This window comes from Notechis scutatus, chromosome 6, assembly GCF_049901735.1.
Source record: "Notechis scutatus isolate UNSWTSFEM ecotype Mainland chromosome 6, rNotScu1.2, whole genome shotgun sequence".
NCBI lineage: Eukaryota > Metazoa > Chordata > Lepidosauria > Squamata > Elapidae > Notechis > Notechis scutatus.
In genome coordinates, this window is record NC_142014.1 from 37581449 (window position 1) to 37605286 (window position 23838).

A 23838-nucleotide genomic window follows, 5' to 3' on the forward strand; every position below is an offset into this window, starting at 1 on the left:
ACAGATATATTATAAATCCTATTCTTCCACATTTACTTAATTAAGTAGTTTGACCATATGTTTTTCAGCTAACTCTAACAGAGTTCTGTTTCCATGAGCTGTCCATGTCCTGGAGAGTGTCTTTCAGATATCTTCATGTTATGTCTATATGCTTGCAATTATATATACTGTATAATATATGAAGCCATTTCCTCTAAAATGTGTATAGGTGCAACTGCTGGTAAACAAACTAATTGAAGAAAGCTATGAAGCATTTTAAAGTGGTACTTTGTCTATTATTAGCTGCTTGTAGCTTATATATCCATTGATTTTATATTGAGCATATTGAACTCTCAACAATATGAATTCCTGGCTACTTAAGTAAGCAGGCACAGAAAGATTTGTAGCTATAGAAATGAATACCATCTTTGGATTGGAAACCACATGAATGTTTGCACATAACTAAAAACATGCCAATCCTCTCCTGGAAGATGTAAAAAACATTCTTTCTGACCACCAAATTCTCTCTATCAGTACAAAATCCATTGCATTACTGGCTACCTCCCAGCATTCAAAAACATTGTTGGAGTTATTGTATCTAGAAAAGAAGTTATTAAAATCAGTTTACAATTTTTACCATAAGAACAAGAATGTGTAGTGGTTATGGTGCTGCTTTTCTGATTTGCTTTCTCCTGTTCGCCCAGTGGGTGCCCTGATAGCCAAAGTGGCCATCCTGTGTGGCTATCATCTGGGAGACAGCAAAATCAACTTGTCTGCTGGTCTTAATTTCTTTTCTTTTCTTTTTATTTTCCCTTCCAGTAGTTTTTGTCTCCTGGCAACTTCCTGGACAAGTCCCTGCAGTTTTCTTGGCAAGGTTTTCCAGAAGTGGTTTGCCATTACCTCCTTCTTCAGGCTGAAAGAAAGTGACTCACCCAAAGTCACCTCACTTCATTCCAAGGGTGAGACTAGAACTCATAGTCTCATGGTTTCTACTGCTATTTGGGAGGCATTGAAGAAAACTCAGAAACTTTGGCTCCAGTAATCATTTGTCCTGGAAACTTGTAGGGAGGTGACAGATTTTACATTCAGTCTAGGAAAATTGGCAGGGCATGAAGGGGCCGGATATGAAGCTAGAGGGAGTGTCCAGAGTCTCTCAACCAAGCTATCATATTGACAGCAACTCTTTTTCCGGCTAGTCAGTGATACTGAGTGGGAGGGGAAAGGAGGCCAGGGAATTGACCAATCACTGCCCTACATTAAATGTGCATTGACAAATGCTCTCTGATTTCATTGTTGAGGCTGATGGTGGAGGCCGTGAAAATTAAGTGAGCATATATTTCTATCACGACAAAGATGGAAGAAAGCACATAAAAAAAGCAGCTATCAGTAAGTGTCCTCAGATGCCTTTTTCTGATTATGAAGGAGAAATCCAGGGACACATTTCCAGGAAATGGAAAAGGCCAGAAAAGACAAACACTTTCTAGTTATTTTCAACAGTAGCTTTCTCTACTACACACATTTTCCCCGTCATATCAGTCAATATACTCATGTATACTTTTTAAAAGTATACTTGTTCTTTTGTATGATACTTTTATACCCTAGAAACACTTATCCTAGAAGCTTACGAAATGAAACACTAAAATTGTGCATGGTTCTTTGTAAATCAAACAAGCCAAGATAAGTCACTGGTTATTCTGGAAAGTCATACATCAGATCTTTTTTTTTCATGAATGAGGTAAATTGCCATATCTTGCTCATAAAAATGTACAAAATTCCCACATTAAAAACTCACTTCAATTGGGTTTTGTCTGAGCACTAACACTTGCTTAGGAAGAAAATCATAAGGATTTGGGTCTATTGGGCTGGATCGTTTTCAAGCAAATTCCTTATTCACGGAAATACTATATCATTTATTGACAGACTATCATAAGGATTATAAAGCTCTAGCTTATAATTTAGTTGAAAGAGAAATTGGTTTTGACAAATTATTAGAAACTGTCTATCTCTTTCTCCCAAGACCCACTTAGACATGCGTAAGCTAGACCTGATCTGTAGTTATGAACGATTGTAGTAGGGTTTAAATTGTTTGATGTTTATTCTGCCATAATATACAAATGCTGTTCTCAGAAGAGTCATAGTTTGTAGAGGCATCTGCCTATGTTCAAATAAATGCAAATATAAAAGTATTTCAGCCCAGTTATTTTAATGCCCAAAGTCTGCAGGTAACAGGAATCGAACTTGTTTCCCCATCTCACTTTTAGTCATTGTAAGCAACAGCCTAGGGTCTGTCTGCACTTCCTGCAGACAGCTCTTATCATAAGCAAATATGGGGATGCAATAATACTTGCACAATTTCTTTGTTCTTTTCTACTACCATAAAATGGTTAGCATGGTAGATTTATTAAATGATCAGATATTAACTGAAAATACTTTGACCCAATATTCAGAAGGGCGGCGAGCATTGAAAATTGCCTAATAGAAGGTTTTAACTGCACTTGTATGTTTTAAATCCAAGTGTTAAACAATTTCTGAAATACAGGCTTTTATAAAATTATAGGGAAATGAAGGAAGGGAATGTTTGATTTTAAAAAGCTGCATTTTTGTTCTTCATTAATTCTTAGTTAATTTTATTTACCATTTTGTAAGAAGATTTTATTAATTCTATTTTCCAGTAAAATTCTGAGATTTTTGTCTGAATTATCTTTTCATAATTCTCAGATATGGCTATAAAATAAATCTGTTGGGATTTATTTTATTTCAAAGCAAACACAAACTCCACTGTAGCATGGACAGCAGTAACAAATGCATCAGCTTATATTCATCATATGAGCAAGGACAGTTCACTTAACCTAACATGTATTTGAGAAAGTTGCATTTAAAAATAGTAGAGAAAGTTGAACACTAAAAAGCACACCTAGTAGAAAGTCCTATAAAATGCATAAAATAAATGTGGCAAAAAATGCATCCAAAATTTAAATATATATGAAAGGAGCCTACGAATGTTAGTTCAAGATACTTTAAAAGTTCTAAAGTAGGTTAATCATAAAGGCATGTAGGTAAATTGTTTCTCTTTTGGAAAACATATCCTCCCTTATTACAAGTACCCATACTTTTTTCTCCTTGACTGATGCTCAACCTCTAATAGTTAAGCAAACTTATCAATTTATTTGAAATTTATGCTTCAGGTATGCCCCTGTGCCCCTGAAAAAAAATAGATGTAAACCCTATAATACCAATAAAATCTCTTTTCACAGGCTGACTTTTAATATAACAGGATAACTTTATTAAACATGGAGAGGATTGTTACCAATAGTAATAAATCAAAATCTGAAATTCTGTTTCTGTTTAAAAATATTTTAAAAATGAGAATCTTGGCCATTCTACTGATCCTGCTATAAATTACTGCCTTTTTGTATTCTTGACCTGGATTGATGGATCAAAACAAATTTTGGTTGCTATCCAAGTAAACAGAGTACAATGTCTTGGCATTTTAAAGATAGATTGTTAAGAAATAGAATAAAACTGACTAATATATATTTTATAGCAATTACAAAGATCAGATTTACAAATCTCTCTATATAAAAACAGATGTGTGTATGAATGTTCCAGCATAACTCTGGAACGCCTCAAGCAATTTCAACCAAACTTGGTACACAAATTACTTACCCTCTGGAAACAAATACTGTGGGTTTAAGACACCTCGAGGGGTATGTGTGCCTTAAAATGGCTTCTACTGTACAGCACAGTGGATTTGCCATGGTAACGGCTTCACAGTACTCCAAAAGAGGGCTCCCTCTTGTGGAAGAATAGAAGAATTGCAACACTGCATGAGAGACAGTACATCAGTGTGAGTCTTGACTACAGAATTTTCCTGTCTAATACAGGATTGGGATAAATAAATACCCAGGCAACGCCGGGTTATCAGCTAGTTTTATATAAAACTGTCAAATTGATGATGTGAAACCCTTAATTATGCTCCAGAAATGTTTACAGTCTTCTTTCAAGTGCTGCTTTGAAGTTAGCACAACCAGCTTTTGTAAGCATGTAAGGGTAGCTGGCAATAAATATTAATCCTCATAAATATTAATGAGGATTCTGAAGAACTCATACTGGTGCACAAAATTATGCATGTTTTAGCAATTTTCTCTCAATGCTCAAATTACACTGAAGATCTTGGACATATGTTTTTAATATCAGGTCTAACTTATATCCATGCATTGGAAGGATGTCAGTGTAATTGGGATCAAAGCAGAGAAGAAAGAGTGATTTTAGCATTGGCAATATAGGAATCCTCTTTATTGTCTACCTAGTTATAGATGTAAACATGGATGCGTAAATGTTCCTATAACTGTACATCTGCTTATGAGTGCCTCTTTTTTCCATCTGGAAGTTACGTGTTATATGTTCATTATTGAAAAGGCGGGTTATCCAAATGGCTGAGCAAAGCATAACATTTAATGGTTATTTATGTTTTAAGATAGATAGATAAGGTAGATAGATAAGGTAGATAGATAAGGTAGATAGATACAGATTTTTATGATTGTAAGCCACCCAGAGGTATCCTGTGGTAAGATGGATGGCCAATAAAATGTATAAATAAATAAAATAAATATAGACAGTTCAGTAAGCTATGCTTGTTGAATGGCTACTCCTAAGTTATGAAATAATGCCACAAATAAAGTCTTAGTTTCTCTTCAAATAATTAAGGCTATAATTCTACACTTCCATTCTCCAGAAAAAGTAACATTTAACTCTAACAGCTATAGAGACTGTGTCACTCCAGCTTTTCAGAACTTATTGTTAAAAGTTTTCTTGCCTCTCTCAAGCCAACCTCTACTCATGTAGATAATCTAAGTCCATTGGACTGATTGACCAAACTATTAGATCAATTTGTTCAAAAGTTTCATTTCACAGCATTTTAGCAATGTTAAGGGGAAAACATTCTATGAGTCTCTGCATGCACAGTTGGGAAGCAAGAGTTTTGTTTGAGGGGGGGGGAATATGTTTATGTGTGGGTGTGGACATATATAAAAGAAGTAACTTTGTTAGTTGAAATGGGTTAAGTAAGCCTCAACTTTAATTCAGAAAACAGATGAGTAGAAAACAATGTATTGGATCAGCACAATATAGAGCAGTGCTTTTTTTTTTTTTTTTGAATAGTCAAATAGGTTACAAATTACCAATACCCCAAACATAAATAGCATGTGGTGCTTTTTTAAAAAAAATCCAACTACAGATCCAATTCCTTGATCTACAAAGCTTTCTCATTTGGCTGATGATTTCCTTGATTTCATTTTTTCTGGATCTGGCAGTAAAGGCTCATTGAAAACACCATGCCAACAATCTGAAAAAGAAAGAAAGATGTTTAAAATGCATTGTTTGGCAACTTCAGTAACCGTTCAGTACACAGCAAGAACATTTTGTTTGCAAAATTATTGGATTTTGCATGTACTAATGGGTCTGCTATGTTAAAGATTGCTTCCAACACCAGTTAGAGATATGACTTTCAGATAGTGGGGTTTTAACGAAAACCATGTATATAGCAGCATAGGAAACCTCAACTTATTCTGAAAGATGGATTGCTTTAACGGGTGAAGACAAGTTGTGAGATTCTTACTTGGTCTTTATATTGCAACATCTGTGGGAAAGAGATCAGATTTCTTAAGAGCTAAAAAGATTTTTCATACTGCTTCCTGTCAACATTAGAATTCTTAGAAACCTTTTTCATAAATATATGAATTACTTGCACTTCTATAATTAGTTACAGCAAAACAACAATCTTGCACAATTGAATAACTAACATATTCTTGCATGAAATTATGTTCACTACATCAAATCCATGGAGTATATTACCACGGAAGCAATATTATAAAAATATATATTTTTAAATGGTTTATGTTGAAGATGCCACAATATTTGTAATTTGAATTCTTGTGCAACTGTTATTATAAATGTAGGGATTTGCTGTTCTAGATAACTGGTCAATTTAACAAAATACTTATAACAAATTAAAGTAGAAATTGGAGCACATTCATATACGTGTTGCTTTAAGTAAAATTGAAGCTAACTATCAAATGGAATTTTTTCACTGGAGTTTTAAAATTGATTATTATTTTTTACCTCTTCATGAACACTTGACAGCTTTAAAATCATTTATTTTAAAGCTACCACGTGTTTATGAAGAGCTAAAAAAATCAGAACTCTGACTACATTTTTGTAATCAATAGTTGAAACAAACACTAAACAACAAGACTACATAAAAAGAAGCAGTCATTAAGGCAAGTCTGTTTCACTGTTCCACAAATAAAGGTAATTGGAATTCACTCTAAAAGAACTAGTTATAGACCGTATGGCTGGTGTACATCAGCTGTAGGAGAAGTAAATAATCTTCAGCCTTTGACGCTTTCTCTAACTACTACATTTGAAAACAACTCTCATTTCAAGACAGAAAACATGACATCTCTATTGGATAGCAGAGATTGAAACAATCTCTTGAAACAAACCGGGTGAGGGGGGAGCCTTCCTCAATATAAATTCTTGCCTCACCCAATGAAGACATTATCCTTACTAAAGAGTAATAAGTTGCCAAACATTTACAATGGGAAGCTCAGAGATCCAAGCAACTGTTATCTGCAGGGCTAACTATTAACTGTTAAACAAACTGTATGTTTTACATCTTTTTCTGTAAATTAAGATATCAGAGACTAAGAATCTATCTGGAGAGGTAAATGAAGCTAAATTTCCTTTTCCATTTAAAAAAAAATTATTTATGCTTTATTTGGATTTCACTCCTTGCTCTTATCGAACCCACCTCATTTTTGTAGTTCCAAGTTCAAATTCTTACTGAAAAAACTGGATTAACATCCAACTCCTGGGCCTTATATTAAGGCCATAGCATTAATCACATCATAAAAAAGCAGTTATCATATTTGAATTAAAATATTTTCTCACAAGAATTCCATGATTCTAGAGGTCACATTAAAATTTAAAGTCTTTTTTTTACTGCACTTTAATTGTGTTAGTATTATTATGACTCTTTCTTGTTTTTTGTAAAACAAAGTTTGGGTGTAGGGGTTAATGCATCAGGCTACAAACTGTGAGACAGTGACTTTTGTTCCCACCTTAGGTACCAAGCTACCTGGGTCAGTCACTTTCTCTTTGAGTCTACAAAAGAAATAATGGTAAATCACTTTCAGTTGAGATCTGCATATGTGGGATTGATTGGGGTAGATTGCAAAATACAATTTTATCATATTTTATCTATATCTTAAACTATTCTGTTCCAATTTCATTTTGGGCTGCATTTTATTCCAATTTCATTTTAAATTGTATTTTAACCAATTCCATTTTAAATTGTTTTTATCAAATTTTAGTAATAATTTGTTTCTGGAAGTTTGCACTTTGATATGGCACTTTGATATGGCCCAAGGGCTAATCAATAAATACAGAAAGAAGGGGGGTTTCCGGTTTGTCGGCTTCGCGAGCGGTAGGGATTCGCGAAGCTGCGCGATCCTGCCGCGCTAGCCGTTTTGGGGCTCCGACCCGGACGGGTGCGGAGCAAGGCTGCCCTGCAGGGGTAGCTGAAGGTAAGGGGATCCGGAGGAAGGGTTTGGGGTGTTGCAGACCCCCTCCTGGCCAGCAGAACCCCTGTTACCAGGACGGTGCAGCGGCGGTCCGCAATGGCCGCCACAAAGAAGTTGACAGCCGGGCAAGTATGCGCAGGAGGAAGAAGAGAAAGTTATTGAAAGTGAAAGTTATTCTTGGTCGACCCAGGGCTTTGAGATTTATCTAATTTAATTCCTGGAAAAGATGGTTTTTTGATGATTTTTTCCACAAGAGAAAAAAAAAGCGGCTATTTTGAGGTGCTGAAGGGAAAGTTTACTCTCCCTCCCGACGGAATTAAGCCGGAAGGGAGAGGATAAAGAAAATATATAAATTTGGATCTTGTTGGAGGAGATGCCTTGAAGACTTGAGGACAGAAATACAATCTTAATAAGGCTTTAAAATATAGATTTGGATTCTTTTTTTTTATTTGTTTGATACCACCCTGGAAGAGGAAGGGGGAATTCTGGCTTGCTTGGATTTATTGAGGATTGTGGATTTTGGGATTGTTTTGCCTTTCTCTCGGAATATTTGGTTGGTGTAAGAAGAAAGAGGAATAAAGAAAAGAAAAGATTTATTTATAATGGCTTTCCTTTTTGAAGACCTGAGGGATGAATATGAGCAAACAAAAGCAGCCTGCAAAGATGGCATGGAAAAAGCTTTTCTATTTCTAGAAATGGCGCTGGTTAATTACCAACAGACAATGGAACAGATGGAAACGGAAGAAGAACAACAAGGAAGAGACGAAGACGCCATCTTCATTGAATCCCAAAACTTATTTAAGGAAGAAGGAAGGAAGAGAGCAAGGAAAATGAAGGACTTAAGATCTAAAAAAACATTTAAGAAAGAGAAAATATGATGCAAAGTAAATATAATGATAACAAACAAGAGAAAAAGGGAACACAACAGAGAAGGGATCCCAGCAAGGCAGAGGTTAGAAGAAGAAGGGGGTAGGAAGATTTGGTGGGGAAGAAAGAAAGGGGAAAGGCGGAGAAAAGCCTCAAAGCTTTAAAATTGGATGGGAGAAGAGGGATTTTTTTAGAGACAAAGGATGAAATATAAATTTCTGTAAGAAAGATTCTGCTAAGGTACAGAAGATGGTATTGTAACATTTATATTTGAAATAGTAAATTAGAATGGTTTAAGATTTAATAAGAAATTAAAATGTTGAAGTTTTTAATAATGATTGATTTTTAAAATGTAATAAAATATCGAAGGAAAGGAGGATACAATGTATTTAAACATTTTTGGTGGATAGAATGTACCAAGCAGAACCAAATTGGGTATTTGTTATGCTGAATGTTAATTTTACTAACTTAGGGGAGGATAGAAAGGCATCATACTCTGATTAGTGATTTCAGGAGAAATTCTTTTTACTATAAGAAGAGATAGAGGGATAAATGAATGGGCAAAAGATACAAATTTAATGATTTAATTAAGATGGATTAAATAAGATAGAAATGTGAAGAGTGATATGTGCTATTATTTTAGCCCATGCAAAGAGAGGTAACTGGGGCCAAGGTACTTTACTAAAAGATTTTTTTTATGTTTGTTTGTGTTTGTTTGTGTTTTATGAGAATATTGGGGAAATTATTGTAGAAAGACAGGGAAAGATTTAATATGTAATGATTTGTTTGTTGTTGAAACTTTTAATAAAACTTGTTTTAAAAAAAATAAATAAATAAATACAGAAAGAACATGGTAAATCACTTCTGAAATATTATCAAGAAAACTTCAGGGATTTTTCCAGGCAATCTCCTAGAGTCAAAATTGACTCAATTGCTCCTCCCCCCAAAAAAACCTGTCTAAGTTTATTAAAAAAACTTTTAATTTGGATAGCAAACTCAAGGACTGATTAAAAATTCCTGTGTATTAAGCTGAGACAAAGATTCAAGACAGAAACAATAATCCAATGATATGGTGGTAGTGGTGACAGCACTATTATTAGTTCTACAAATGACACAGCTTGACCCAGTCCAAGACAGGTTTTCTCTCAAGTCATGGATGATTGTCTCCTACCTGTCTTTAGAGGAGGCTGTTAATTTTATTTTGCCTGAATCACTGTTTTGGGGTCTTACAAAAAATGTATCAATTGTTTTAAGAATATTAAAAAGGGATCTAAACAAACAAACAAAAACTTCCTGTGATTTTGATGCTATACCTCTGTTGATCCAGCCTAGGATTGCTTTGGGTTTTTTGACAGCTGCAGCACAGTACTGACTCATACTTAGGCAGTGATCCACCAGGACACCCAGATGCCTCTCATTTATTTGACTGCTCACTGATCCACTCTGCTTGTTTTTGAATAGAGGGAAAATGTTTAGGGATATCTCCCTTTAACTCTTTGACCATTTTTTAGTTATTTTACTTAGTGGTTCACTCCACTGTCTACCTTATACTGTATGTTAATTGCAATCTCTGTATCAGCTCTGTTTACTCAATAAGAAGTCTATCAGAATATACAGCTTCTTTTCTTGTTTCTTCTATTTATTGAACTACACAATTCAGGAGGCTGACTTATTGAGATCCCATTCATGGCCTCTATTGATCAGGACTTTGTTCAGTTCTCAACTATTTTTCATATAATTTACAATCAGGATTTTCCTACTTACCTGGATAAGAAGTAGGAAAATGCAACAGAAGGGACACCATTTATTCAATGGGCCCTATCTTTTATGTCCTAATTTCTAATGACTATACACACACATGAAAAAAGGCAGGACTTTTGAATCCAGAACATGGAAGCTGGCAAACTAGCAGCAGTCTATTTCTGAACATGCAGAAATATTCTTCATCAAGTCACTATCAACACTGTTGAGGAATGCTTATGCTTTAACAAGACTTGATCAACCACAACCATTCAACTTGATGTACTACCAATGAAATTATAGCTTGCAATATCATAACAGATTGAAATAAGATATTATTAGTATACCTCGATAAATGCCAGTCCAAATGCTATCCCCATAACTATAACCATATTTTTCTTGAATATTTCTTTAATTACAGTTGCACAAGGCTGAAAGAAAGACAAAAATGGTATAAATCACACATGCAGCAGCTATTTTAACCTAATAGCCATGTTACAAATTTAGATTAATTTTGCTGGTATCAAAAGGCAAAGTAACTTCATTTTTTTAAACTTCCAAGATCTGCTGTGAGATTTTTATAGTTCTAATGAAAAAGTAGATAATCAATTGAATAAATAAATAATATCTGAATTGTTTTTGGTAAGTATTACAACAGCAACATTTAAGAAACAAAACAGTTTTGATAATTGGTTTTATCCAGGCTTAGAAAGTAATCAGATGAACAGCTCTTTAAAAAACTGAGCGCTAAGGCTAGTGAATGCCTGAGTCACTTGGGAATTTTCTATGAATTCCATATTTTATGTGGAAGAAATGTGAAAAATACATAAAAACAAGTTGGCCTATAGAAATTGATGGAAACTGCCAATTGTGATAACCATTAAGTCATATGAATATGGATATTACACAGGAGAGAACACAACCTCTCTCTGCTATTTATTAAAATAGCTCAACTTTCACCATGTTTGGTGTAAACCTGAAGACATGCCAGTGTTAAAGAATCGACTTGCAAAGTATTCATTCATGTGTTCATTTGTTAATTTTATACGACTGCTTATTCATCAACTGACTCTGATAACTAATATTAGAAAAATGTTTAATAGCATCTGCTGTTTAAAAAGCTACAAGCTTATATTAGTTCTGGAATCAGTAACTCACACAACACATAACAAGCTCTACAAATGATTTGCACATCTTGGTCCAGTGCTTGAAGGAAGGATACTAAAAAATAAATATTTGCCCATTTTGGTATAATACATCACTATTTAAAACCCGTGAGCTAGAAACCAGGAGATTATGAGTTCTAGTTCTGCCTTAGGGATAAAACATCTGGATGAACTTAGGCCAATCACTTTCTCTCAGCACAAGGAAAGAAGCAATAGCAAAACACTTCTGAAATCTTGACAAGAGAACTGAATGGACCTGTCCAGATAATTGATAGAAATTAAGACTGACTTGAAGGCATTAGAAAACAAACAAACAAACAGTAACAGAAATGCAAGTTATAATAATTATGGTTTGTATTAGCTTTCTCCTAACCCGAATGCTTCCTAGATGAAGAAAACATCCAATCAATGCCTGCATTACTGTTCCCTAGAAGATTCCATGATATATAAATCTGGAGGCCACAAATGGCCACTAAACCTAATAGTCATTGATGTACTTATGCTATTTTTTTTCTTACCTTTACATACTGATTTCCAACACAATCACTTGTACCAATGTCTGTCTGATCACATTCACATCCATGGTTAGAATGGATGTTTTTCCCCCAATCTGAATTCCCATTAAACAGGCCACAACATTTGTACTACAAGAAAAACAATAACAAAAAGTTTAGTTTGGTAAACTAATTATTCTGATGCATAAGTAGTAAAGCTTATACTGCTGTCTTTTTAGTTTTCCATCAACTTTGCTGAATATTCTTCCCAGGAGGGCCATATAAGAGGTATATACCATTTACTGACACAAAGAAGGGAAATTTGATAAATTTATAGCCATTTCTGCAGAAAACTGAAATTGGATGTTTAAAAATAAAGTGTTAGACAGACAGAAATTTTATGTTATATTTCACATCCTGTAAGATTAAAAAAACCAGCATGAAAATATGTGAGCAATACTTCGTTTGTCAGAAGAGATTAAATACAAAAACCTAACTCTATAGGATTGTTGATATCCCTTTGCATCTACTAACTACATATACAATCACAGTCATGTTTTAAACCCAGTTCTTCTGTACATGCATCCCAATATAAGATGCTAGATGAATGTCAGTGTGATATCATGATGCATGCATTTTCATTTGCTCATCTTCCCACATCCCTATGCCAATGCCACCTTCAAACCAAATTAAAATGGCTATTCTTTTTCCTGATAATTAAAAACAAAAATTAACAGTCAGAAGTATTCTGGAAGTTGAAGTTCACGTCTTAAAGTTGCCAATGTTGAGAAACACAGATGTACAGCTTGGAAACAGAATTATTGAGAAATTAGCAGTGCCATAAACAGACTCTAGTAGATTATAGTTATCTAAAATTGCCTGGAATACCAAATACATGCATAATTTTCTCAGCTTATTAATGTTTCTAGGAGTCCATTATTTTGGTACAGATTATTTGTATTCAATAAAGCTTGATCTGTATTTGCTATTGTGAAATTAGGGAATTGGAGAGGACAATGGTTTTCAAACATAGTTTGATTTTAAGATGTTGGAAGAAGTGGAGTAAAAATAGTAGTAAATATTAATGAACTGAATTTGCCTTTATCTCAAGTTTGTGGAAATCCTCCAGAACATCCTTATCATTACTTGAAAAAAATTTCAATATGTCAGTTTCTTTTTGTTGAGTCTGGTTTTGGACGCCTTCAATCTGCAAATAAACAGACGATACAATCAGCCTATGTAATTTAATGACTACATAACTTAATAAGATTGAAGAATGAAATACCTGAGATGTATATACTGCTCCCAAAATGCCTGCTACAATTTGAAGAAGCAGAATCATCAATAGTCCAATGAAAAACTGATGGGAGAAAAAAAATTATCTCAGCTCCAGGAAGGTGTATTTTCATACTGTTTCTTTTTGTAAATGTTCTGAAATGGTTTACAATATTATAAGATGTTTACAAAATGAAACAAAATCCCTTGAAAAGGCACTTGTTAGGAAAGACAGATTTTTGAAATCAGAATGTGAGTATAGGCAATGTTCAAAAGTTGTACATAAGATATATTTTAAGAAGACACCATTTTTTATGTATTCAGGAAAACTGAAATTAACTTTCTGTATATACTATAATTGTACATAATGCTGAAACAAAGCTGCATTTTCTCTAGACAATAATGCTTACAATGCAGGACTCATGGGATGCCATATTGTTTTTCATCCATTAAAATAATGAATTGCTTCCTTTCAGTGATATGTGCTTGCTTGTATGGTAATTATAGCATTTTTGAATAAATAGTCAAAGTAGACCATGTATATTTTAATACATGTTACAACACTTAATGATTAACCCTACAGTTTATCATACTTAGGTTACAACCTAAGCATCTCTTAAGTAAGTTCCAAAAATGTCATTCATAATTCTGATAAAGTAATTATAGAGAAATCACAATTTAACAAGAATGATGGACAATGTTGGATTAAAATAATGGAGCCTCATAAAAGCCAAATTTGTTTTTTACAAGTTAGTATTAAAATGATTCATTAAAACCAATGTTGAAGTAGAAAGGAATATCAGGAGAGGAGAGGGGAAGAAAGGATCTTAATTTTATAGCTGACATAGCTACTTAAAACTTCTTAAAGAGTTTTGTGAAGTTCTTCTCTTTTGGTATCTACAAACCTGCTTTTATCACAACACACCGACCAAAATAAATACATCCATTGATACTGAACTTGCTTTCTTGTACTGATTAGATCTGTCCAGGTGATGAAATGTTATGGAATTGTGAAGCAGGGCAAGCTTCTATCTGGTGCAAGGTACAGCATCTGATTAACCCCTGAGACTGTCTACAAAGCGGCCAGTTACTTCAGAAGCTGCCTACCATACCAAAGTCTGACTGGTGGGTTCTTGGGGAGAAAGCCTCTTCTGTGGCCCCCAACAATCTGGCTCCTCATTTTACCCATCTTGGAAGGATGGAAGGTTGAGTCAACCTTGAGCCTGGTGGGATTTGAACTGCCAGATTGCAGGCAGCTGAGAGTCAGCAGAAGTGGCCTGTAGTACTGCACTCTAACCACAGCCCATGTCTTTCAGTTTCCCCATTTTCCCCAAGTGAGAAAAACACTGAGGGCCAAGACTGATTGCCACAGTTCAGCTCAAAAGCAACTTAAGGAGAACCAGGGAAACAATATGGCACCCCACACAGGTCCTTTACTTTACCTCTGAGGAACATGCCATTTTTGATGAATTGCTGAAACAGTATTATGATGTAGCAGAATCCACATTCTGAAGTCTATGCAAAACCAGCTTCTTTGTTGTGAAGGACAACCCTACGTAAATACTGAATTAAGAATCAGAATATCCCAAAAATGGCTGCATTGGAGAAAAGCAGTTATGACCGACATTCAGATAGCAGCAGCCTTTATTTTCATTCTGAAATCTACTCTGTTCAGGTTCTTTTCTTGCCTTCTTCAAAATAGGTGCTTGTAATGTATTACATAATATATGTAATCTGTAATTAAACTTCACATTAGCTACTATTAGAGTTCCTACCTAGTGTGCAGATACATAACAATACAGGCAGTCCTCAACTTATGACCACAATTGAGTCCAAAGTTTATGTTGTTAATTGAGTTTTGCCCCATTTTGCAACCTTTCTAGCCACAGTTGTTAAATGAATCATTGCAGTTTGTTAAGTTAGTAACATGGTTGTTAAGTGAATCTGGCTTCCCCATTGACTTTGCATGTCAAAAGGTCGCAAAATGTTCACATGACCTCAGGATACTGCAACCGTCATAAATATGAACCAGTTGCCAAGCATTCAAATTTTGATCACATGACCATAGGGATGCTGCAATGGTTGTAAGTGTGAAAAATGATAATAAATAAGATTTTTCAGTGCCATTATAACCTTGAAACTGTTGTAAGTTGAGGGCTACCTATATTTATGGACTTTGATTTAGGAAAGAAACCAGGTATCGTTTTTATCTTTCATTTGTAATTCACATTTTCCCAAAATCTCCTTAAATTCATATCTTTCCACATTAAAAAATGGTTAGGAGTACACCACGGTGTAGTTACACTTTTGTCATTGGCAGTACAAGGCACATTCTCCTTACTCCTGCTTGAGAAAAAAATGCTACCTAAAACTTGCAGTAAAGATCATCTATTGTCCAACAAGATAAATACATGCAGGGTATTGCTTTGAAAATATTTGCAAAGAAAATGTTACAGAAATTGAAACTCTACCAGGAGGAGCATGCACTGGCTCTCTTTCATGGCACCACAGCAACCTAGAAACCCAAGCACCATAATGATTGAGCCCACAGCAATGAGGAGGTCAACAGGAGGAAGCATGCCTGACTCTGATTTGAATTCCTGTAAAAAGAAAAATACAAGGTTTCGGATACACTCAGTGAAATAGTTAAGGAACCTAAAGGTAACCTAAAAAGGAAGCTAGGAGCAAATGAACATCTCTCTATTATTCATAGACATAAACCATATTATCAGCAAACTTCTTTGCCCTAAGGCAATACCCTCGGTCATGGCATTTCATTCTGATTGTTCAGTACCCAAGGACATTGCTCTAGTGCTTGGAACTCCAGAGAAGGCAGCAGATTGCTTCGGTATGGGTGAGGTGTACTGAAATGTGTTATGCAAAAGTGGGAGTGCCTGGCTTTTAGGCAATACAGCAGATTATAAATTCCCAGATTAGAACAGAATGATGAATATTTATGTGTTACTCATATCCTGCATTTTCAGTGTCAGTTTGTTTCCTGGATGGCAAACAAACTGATATATTATAGTGAAAAGCTAATAAAAAATAAATTTATATATACAAATAACTAAGGAAATCAAATCAAATCAATAGTAAAAGTAAAAAAACAACGACACTCAAACCAGCTTGAATGAACCATAACACATTTTGCTTGATCAGATTAAAGTATTGCTAGGTTTGTTTAATTGATTATGTTCCATTATGTACCGGTATTAGGAGCTTTGACTCCTAATCACCTAAAAGAGCATTGGAAATACATCATGATGAAGAAAATCAATCTATGTGGTCATTAGGAGATGAAAATTCCTGGGAAAGGCATTTCAATGTGACGAACTCAAATAAAAAAGTCATTTTTCCAGTTATTTCCAAGGAATAAGTCATTTGTTGGTCCAGCACAGTCTCCTGGTTGCTATTGAATTATGTCACATGTCATAAACGTATAAACTCACCATATTAAGGTCAGCAATCTAACAGGCTTTTGCTAATTAATGCCCTTATGTGCAGTGGTGGGATTCAATTTTTTTTACTACCGGTTCTGTGGTCATGGCTTGGTGGGCGTGGTAGGGGAAGGTTACTGTAAAATCTCCAGTCAGAGGTTGTATTTGCTGGTTCTCTGAACTACTCAAAATTTCCGCTACCTGTTACTCCAGAACCGGTCAGAATCTGCTGAATACCAGTTCTGCTTATGTGACAGGACAAAAATAGATGGCAGATTATTAATTCATTTGATCCTGGAAAACTTAAAATAGGGTCAGGCATAGCAATATCTGGCTAGTAAAACAAACCAGGAAATTCTAGGACTGTAGAGTAGATTAACAAATTGACAAAACCCACAGAAATCTCTTTTACAAACTACATGGATGTGTCCATGAAGGCAGCAGAAGTTAAACTAGACTAGAAGAGGATGATGTTTTTAATATTAGAAAACTAATACAAGAGAAGAATGTGGTATTACTACATTGCTGGTATAGACCACTGAATTTGGATTAAAATTAATTTGTATAGCTGACACCAATATTGTAAACTGTTTCACTAAAAGATTTTAAGAGGTAATTATTTGTATCTGGTTCCTGATCACATGAATAAAATGTTTCAAGGACATTTTTCATGCCTACATTCAACACAGTGTAAGTTCCTATTTTTACATTTAAAACTTTAAACTGGTAATTTATATACTTTCTTAACTGGAAAATCTAGGAGTAAACTGGGGGTGGGGGAGATAAGATTCACGCCATAAATTCTAGGAGAATTCATCACCATTTGGGATTTCTCAGGATCAAATTTTGCTTATTCTTAGATTCTTTATTCAAAATGTAAAAAAAATTCTACATTTTGAAAATTAAAACAAGGAAATCTTTTTCATTTCTCAATGAAGTTATTGTGAGGCCAATCTGTTTTTACAGAATAGCTACAAACAAAGCAGGGATGGTATTCAGCTGGTTCTGACCAGTTCTGGAGAACTGGTAGCAGAAATTTTGAGTAGCTCAGAGAACCGGCAAATACCACCTCTGACTGGAGATTTTACAATATACTTCCCCAGCCACGCCCACCAAGCCACGCCCATAGAACCAGTAGTAAAAAAAATTGAATTTGAATCCCACCACTGAAACAAAGGTATAAGGTCTATCTAAGTTACTAAGAGAAAATTCTCTTTCTAAGGGAAAATCCTTACCTAAGACTTTTTATAGAGAAAAGCTACAAGCTTTTAGCTTCTTAAAACTTCAGCCAGAAATCTGGCCATCACAGAAACAAAAAGAATTACACTTATCCTGTGCCTTTGATTTTAAGGCTGTAATAACAAGTATCTGGAAAAATCCAGGAGGAACATAGAGTAATCACTTGCTGAAATAATTCATTGTCCCTAAGTCAGAGGTGAATATCTAGCCAGGAATGAGCAATTAGATGCTTGATTTACTTTTATATGTGTGATATTGAAATCTTTATTGTTTCTGATATTTATTTTTCCCTCTGCAAACTTAGTGACTATGTGACTTCTGTAATAGACCAGTAACATACTTCAGTCTGTTTTATGGGTTTTTAAAAGAGAGATAAGAAGAGAGTTTTATGGGGGTGTGTTTTGGGGGAAGTAAAGTTGATTATTTTTTTGTTATTGTTTGGGGGGGTTTTGTTGGGAGGGTTGGGGGGGGGGGGGGGGGTTTTCGGGAAGAAGAGTTTTGGGAAGAGGGGGGAGGTTTTTTTTTTTGGGATGGGGGGTGGGGGGGACCGGGGGGAAAGAGGGGTTATAAAAAGGGGAGGGGGGGACGGGGCCGGCCCGGGGGCCCTGGTTAGAGTATTAAATTTTTATATTTACTTTTTTATAATTTTTTCTTTAGAGGCTTTTTGGAACCACTTTCTCCTCACCATTGTATAGTTTAAGTATGTTTACTTAAAGTAGGAAAAATAATTTTTACATTAAAGTTTCTTTTTTAAATAAAGTAATTCTTTATTTATAACTTGAAATTGATCAGAACTTCCAAAGAGGAGTAGGGGGGTGACTGCTATAGAATTTATTTCATTTTTATATATTTTATTTTTCTGTGACTTGCCAGGAAGATGCAGCTGCAATATGTGTTGACATTTCCAACTGATAAGAAAAAAACATATTTACCTCTTGAACATCTTTGCTGACACGTATCCATATAGAGATTCCCAGAATCAAACATCCAATTATCTAGTCAAAGGGAGAGAAAAAAAAACCAATATCCTGAAAATAATAAAGCCACTACTTGATGCAGATTCTTGAAATATTTTTATATTATTTAATCCCATCTTAATATGTATTAACAATCCCATATACAAATTGATTCTATTAAAAAAAGAAATCTAATTTCCCAAGTACTATCTTGGACAAAATGCCCATTTCTCACTTAAAATATAATTTTGTTCGTGAAAAAATTGCTATGACATGTGACACACATAAAAAGATAACGTTGCTATCTTGACTTCTATATAACACACCCTGTGAGAAACCCTGTGAATTATTTTTTTGCTTGTTTTTTATCTCAATATTGTGTTTGATTTTTTCACAAATATATTTTTAAATACCAGAGAAAGGGCCATAGTTTTCCCCCTTTCCCTTTGAATGTCAAAAGACATTACAGGTAGTCCTCAACTTACAATGGTTCACTGAGTTTGAAGTTACAATGGCACTGAAAAAAAGTGACTTATGACTGTTTTTCAGACTTACGACCGTTGTAGCATTACCATAATCACGTGATCAAAATTCAGACGCTTTGGAACTGACTCACGTTTATGACCATTGCAGTGTCCCAGGGTCATGTGATCACTTTTTGCAACCTCCTAATAAGCAAAGTCAATGGGAAAACCAGATTCACTTAACAACCATGTCATTAGTTTAACAGCTGCAGTGATTCACTTAATAACTGTGGTAAGAAAGGTTGTAAAACAGGGTAAAATTCACTTAACAAATGTTTCACTTAGCAACAAAAATTTGGGGCTCAGTTATGATTGTAAGTTGAGGATCACCTGTATTTTTTCATAGCACAATGCACAGGTAGCTTACGGATAGATAATCAATCACAATGGACTCCAGGTTTTCTTGGAACCTGATCAAGTAAATTTGGACAGATGACAATAAATTTTCCCATCCTCCCAAAGACAGACACACGCTTATACATACATGTACACATAATTTTACTAATAATGTAAGAATGGGATATGATCTCTGAGTATCAGTGGTATATTTCAGATTTTGAGGAAGTGTCATCACTGCCATACAGAGATAACTAATCAGAAAATGTTTGTTACAGTCCAAGTGAACATTCCTAAAACATCAGTTTATCAAACCAACAATGTATTAAAGAAATTGAATGCAAAGTAAATATGAGACCTCAAAAAAACCCCATTCCTTTAAAATTACATTTTTCTTAGATTCACATCTCATTTTCTCTCCCCACCATCCTCAGATAACCACATTGATAAAATATTCAAAATCTGCTAATCATCGTCTCTCATTCTTCCTTCAAGTTACCCACAATTTTTTTTCATCCATTCTTTCTTTCTTTTACCTCATCTCACATCCTGGAATTGTCTTACAGCATGGGAGGCAGGCCATATCAATAAGCCATTTCCTAGCATTAAACTAACTTTAGGACCCTCAAAATATTCCCAGACTTGATAGGGCTAACTGTGTATTTGTGTATGAAGGAGACAAAATAAGAGAGACAAAGAGAGAGAATTATGGAGTGTTAAACAATGACATGTTTTCAGCCAAGGCTGAAAATAGTCATTTCACCATTTACTTCTCCACCCAATCCCAGATACGTTATTTGACTTTGTCCCTTTAAGAGACAGCATGATATAACTTGTCTATTAAAAAAATGGTTGACTCAAAAATCAAATAGTAAGGGTGATTTTATGCCACACAGATTTATCTGGAAATACATGGCTGAAACAATAACATAGAAATAAAATCAAAATATATTTGGAAAGTGATAAATTATGGAAGTACATCACTGAACCAGACTGGATAGAGAACAGTTGTCAATTTATTCTTACTGGCAAAATCAAATTAGCTACTGCTTAAAACTTAGCTAAAATATTCATATTGATCTGGATTTATAGCAAACACACATTTGGGTATTTTACTATCCTTTCAAAATCATTTCACAGGACAACCTGAAAAATTAGAAAATTTTATTCTTACAATGTGTAAAAACAAAAAAAAAACCCACATATGTTTAAACTGAAAAAGGTTCTTGCAGACAGTGTTCTGCAACAGTGTCTATCTTAAGCACAAATTCTCTGCCAAAAGTTTGATCAGATTTAATTATTCATACCAAATAACTTTTCATTAGAAAATCTGCACTTTTTCTCACCTTGTAATTCATTGTTTAAAGGTTACAAGGTGGACTAGGTGGGTTGTCAGCCTGTTTTTGGAGTGGACACTGAGTAATATTTGACAGAAAGAGGAATGGTTCAGGAATAGTAGGAAAGTAAGCAATGTGCAACTATTCCAGTAATATCTTGAAATTCAGTATATGATCACACCCAATTTGAAAATAATCATGACTACACTAGGAAATAAAGCTTTAAAATTGGATAAATATTTTGGCAGATAATCTATACATTTTTATTTTGCTACAGAAGTTATTTCAAAAAGCAGTCAATTTCCAACATTTATACACTTGTCCAGAAAAGTATTTATATTTAATGCTTTTCTCCATATGTCCCAGACAAGTCTCTGTTTTCAAACTTAAGTCTCACCACTTTTTGTCCAGTCCTACAAATAATAAAGTATTTATCTTCATTCTTTTCCAGTACTATTACTGGAACAGGTGGCTCTAACTCCTCATAAAATATCACATTTTAAGGCAACCAATATTTCATTGTTCATTCTGGTTTATATATTTTTCATTTCAAAAAGTTAGACTTACCCAAAATAAAAAGTTGAAGATAAACATAGAGTATTTCATACATGAGCTTACACCTGCCATCTTTTCTTACTGCAGCAAGAAGTATTTCCAAATGGAAGGAAAATCTGTCAGAAGAAATCCCCTTTAGATCGTTCTATTGTAGAATCAGGAAGAAGTTCTTAGCTGCTTTCTTTGGGCTGACAATAAAAAAGGAAGCTATGAAGGAAAAATATGTTTGTTATTCATATCTGGTAGGTAAATATTAACCAGAGCACAGAACAAAATGCAACTTTAGCTTTTCCTTTTGCACACCTGCAAAGTTCATAAATGTGAGCATTGGCCATACAATTAATTTGCCATCACTGTTGTAACTAAGAATGGCCACTAAATAAGTAGTCATTGAACAAAGACTACCTGTAGAAAGATCTAAATTCAGATATAGAAACTGTAGTAGCAATGATTCATTCTGGTGGACACATGAAACAATAAAAGTAAAAATAACAAATTGAATAAAATTACGGGATATAGTGACACACTCACAGTCTTTCAGATTCTTGAGTGTCTGTCTGAGAGGTTTTATAAAGTAGAGACAATCTATACAAATTATACTATAGCTAATTAGCACAATATGAAACACAACTCTATTATCCTCAACAGAAGATGCTTTTTAACAATAATATGCTTGTTGGTAACAGCTATACAAACATAGTTTCTAGAATGGATATAATGGTTATAGACTTCCTTACCTGTAGCAGCTTTCTACATCTATTCCTTGAATGAGAAGCAAACATTTTCAAAGAAAAAAACGAAGTCCAGTTTCCTTTTGCCTTTGGGCGAACGTCTTACTGTTCAGCATCAGAAAGATAAACATATAGCTCCAAGTATTGATTATAGTAATATAGCTCACAGGAATGACTGCAATGCACTACATTTATTTTTTAATCTTTTTTCTTCTTTTATAGTTTTGTATTCTTTTTCCATCTTCCAAATTGCAAAACAATTGCATCTTGTGTAGTGCTTGCTCATTCTGAGTAAACAATGAAACCCGGGGCCTTTGAACCCCAAATCACTCCATCTTGCTGGGATTGAGTCTCTACCTGTTCCTCCCATTCCAGAACCTGGCAGACACCAGTCACCTGGCAGCACTTTAACACCATCACTTATTTGGCCATGGTCAAGATGTACAGTTATAAAAACCTAATTCCATGTTGACAGATTATCCCACCCAGGGATTTCATGTGCACTTTGAATAGGAGTGGGAAGAGTATTATGGCATTCCTTACTTGAAGGACTTGGAACTATTAATAGAAAGTTTCTCACAAAAATCCCTTAAATAATCCTCCTGTCCTCCAGAGTGTGTAGAGCCAGAGGATGGCAATCTGTGAACCCAATAAGAACTGAGATATGAAGAGCATTCTCTACTTAAGAAACTCTTTAAGCATCTTCTGGAAGCCATGAAGTTCCTTAGATGTCAGGTTATGGACATTTGAAAAGCTCTTCCCATGGACGTTTGTGACACTAGAGTGTTTTGCAGCAATCAGGGACTAATCCAGCAAAGATAACGGGCAGATATTAATGTCCCCAAGCATTATATTACATTGCAATTGCTCCAAAACAAATAATAGATCTAGTGGGTAGTCTCTGCAAAGTGTCAAACTCCTGAACCACATCTGATTCCTCTCCCAGAGAACACCTCAGGTGTTGAAGTCCTCAAAGGCAAATAGCTTCACTAATTGTACCACCAATCTCCCAGTGAGACTCAGCAGGTATTCTGCTGCATTAAAAGACAATACAATAGCAGCATTCCCACTTTAGAGAGCAGCTTTACTAGTAAGGCCTTACATTCAACTGTCCATGATTTTTAATCTCCCAAATGGCAATGTCACTCCACTTTCCTTCCCCTTAGTTTGTGGTTATGGAAGACTTAACTGAGCACATCCCAAGAGGGGAAATGCCCCAACCTCCAACCATATTCTGATAGTGTAAGATTTATTTTTATTTTATTTATTTGATTTGCCAATTGTTTACAAGATAATAAGTATAAGTGTATACATAGTTGTGAATACATGAAATGGGTACATATAAGAAAAATAAAAGAATAAGAGAAACAATAGGACAGGGACGGTAGGCACGTTGGTGCGCTTTATGCACGCCCCTACAGACCTCTTAGGAAAGGGGTGAGGTCAATAGTAGACAGTCTAAGATTAAAGTTTTTGGGGTTTGGGGAAGAAACTACAGAGTCGGGTAGAGTATTCCAGACATTGACCACTCTATTGCTGAAGTCGTATTTCCTGCAATCAAGTTTGGTGCGGTTTACTTTGAGTTTGTATCTATTGTGTGCTCTTGTGTTGTTATGGTT

The 23838-nt window shown here is 34.8% G+C and overlaps 1 protein-coding gene across 1 annotated transcript; it reads right to left on the bottom strand.

The window, feature by feature from the left end:
* Positions 1-5034: 5034 nt before the first annotated feature.
* TSPAN8 (tetraspanin 8) lies at positions 5035-21677 on the bottom strand. The gene is made up of 8 exons (XM_026667668.2): positions 21501-21677; positions 18713-18775; positions 15576-15704; positions 13115-13189; positions 12929-13036; positions 11854-11979; positions 10517-10600; positions 5035-5323 (listed from the first exon to the last, which is right to left on the bottom strand). The coding sequence occupies exons 1-8, from the start codon at positions 21558-21560 to the stop codon at positions 5270-5272; spliced, it is 699 nt and encodes a 232-aa protein (XP_026523453.2). The 5' UTR covers positions 21561-21677; the 3' UTR covers positions 5035-5269.
* Positions 21678-23838: the final 2161 nt, after the last annotated feature.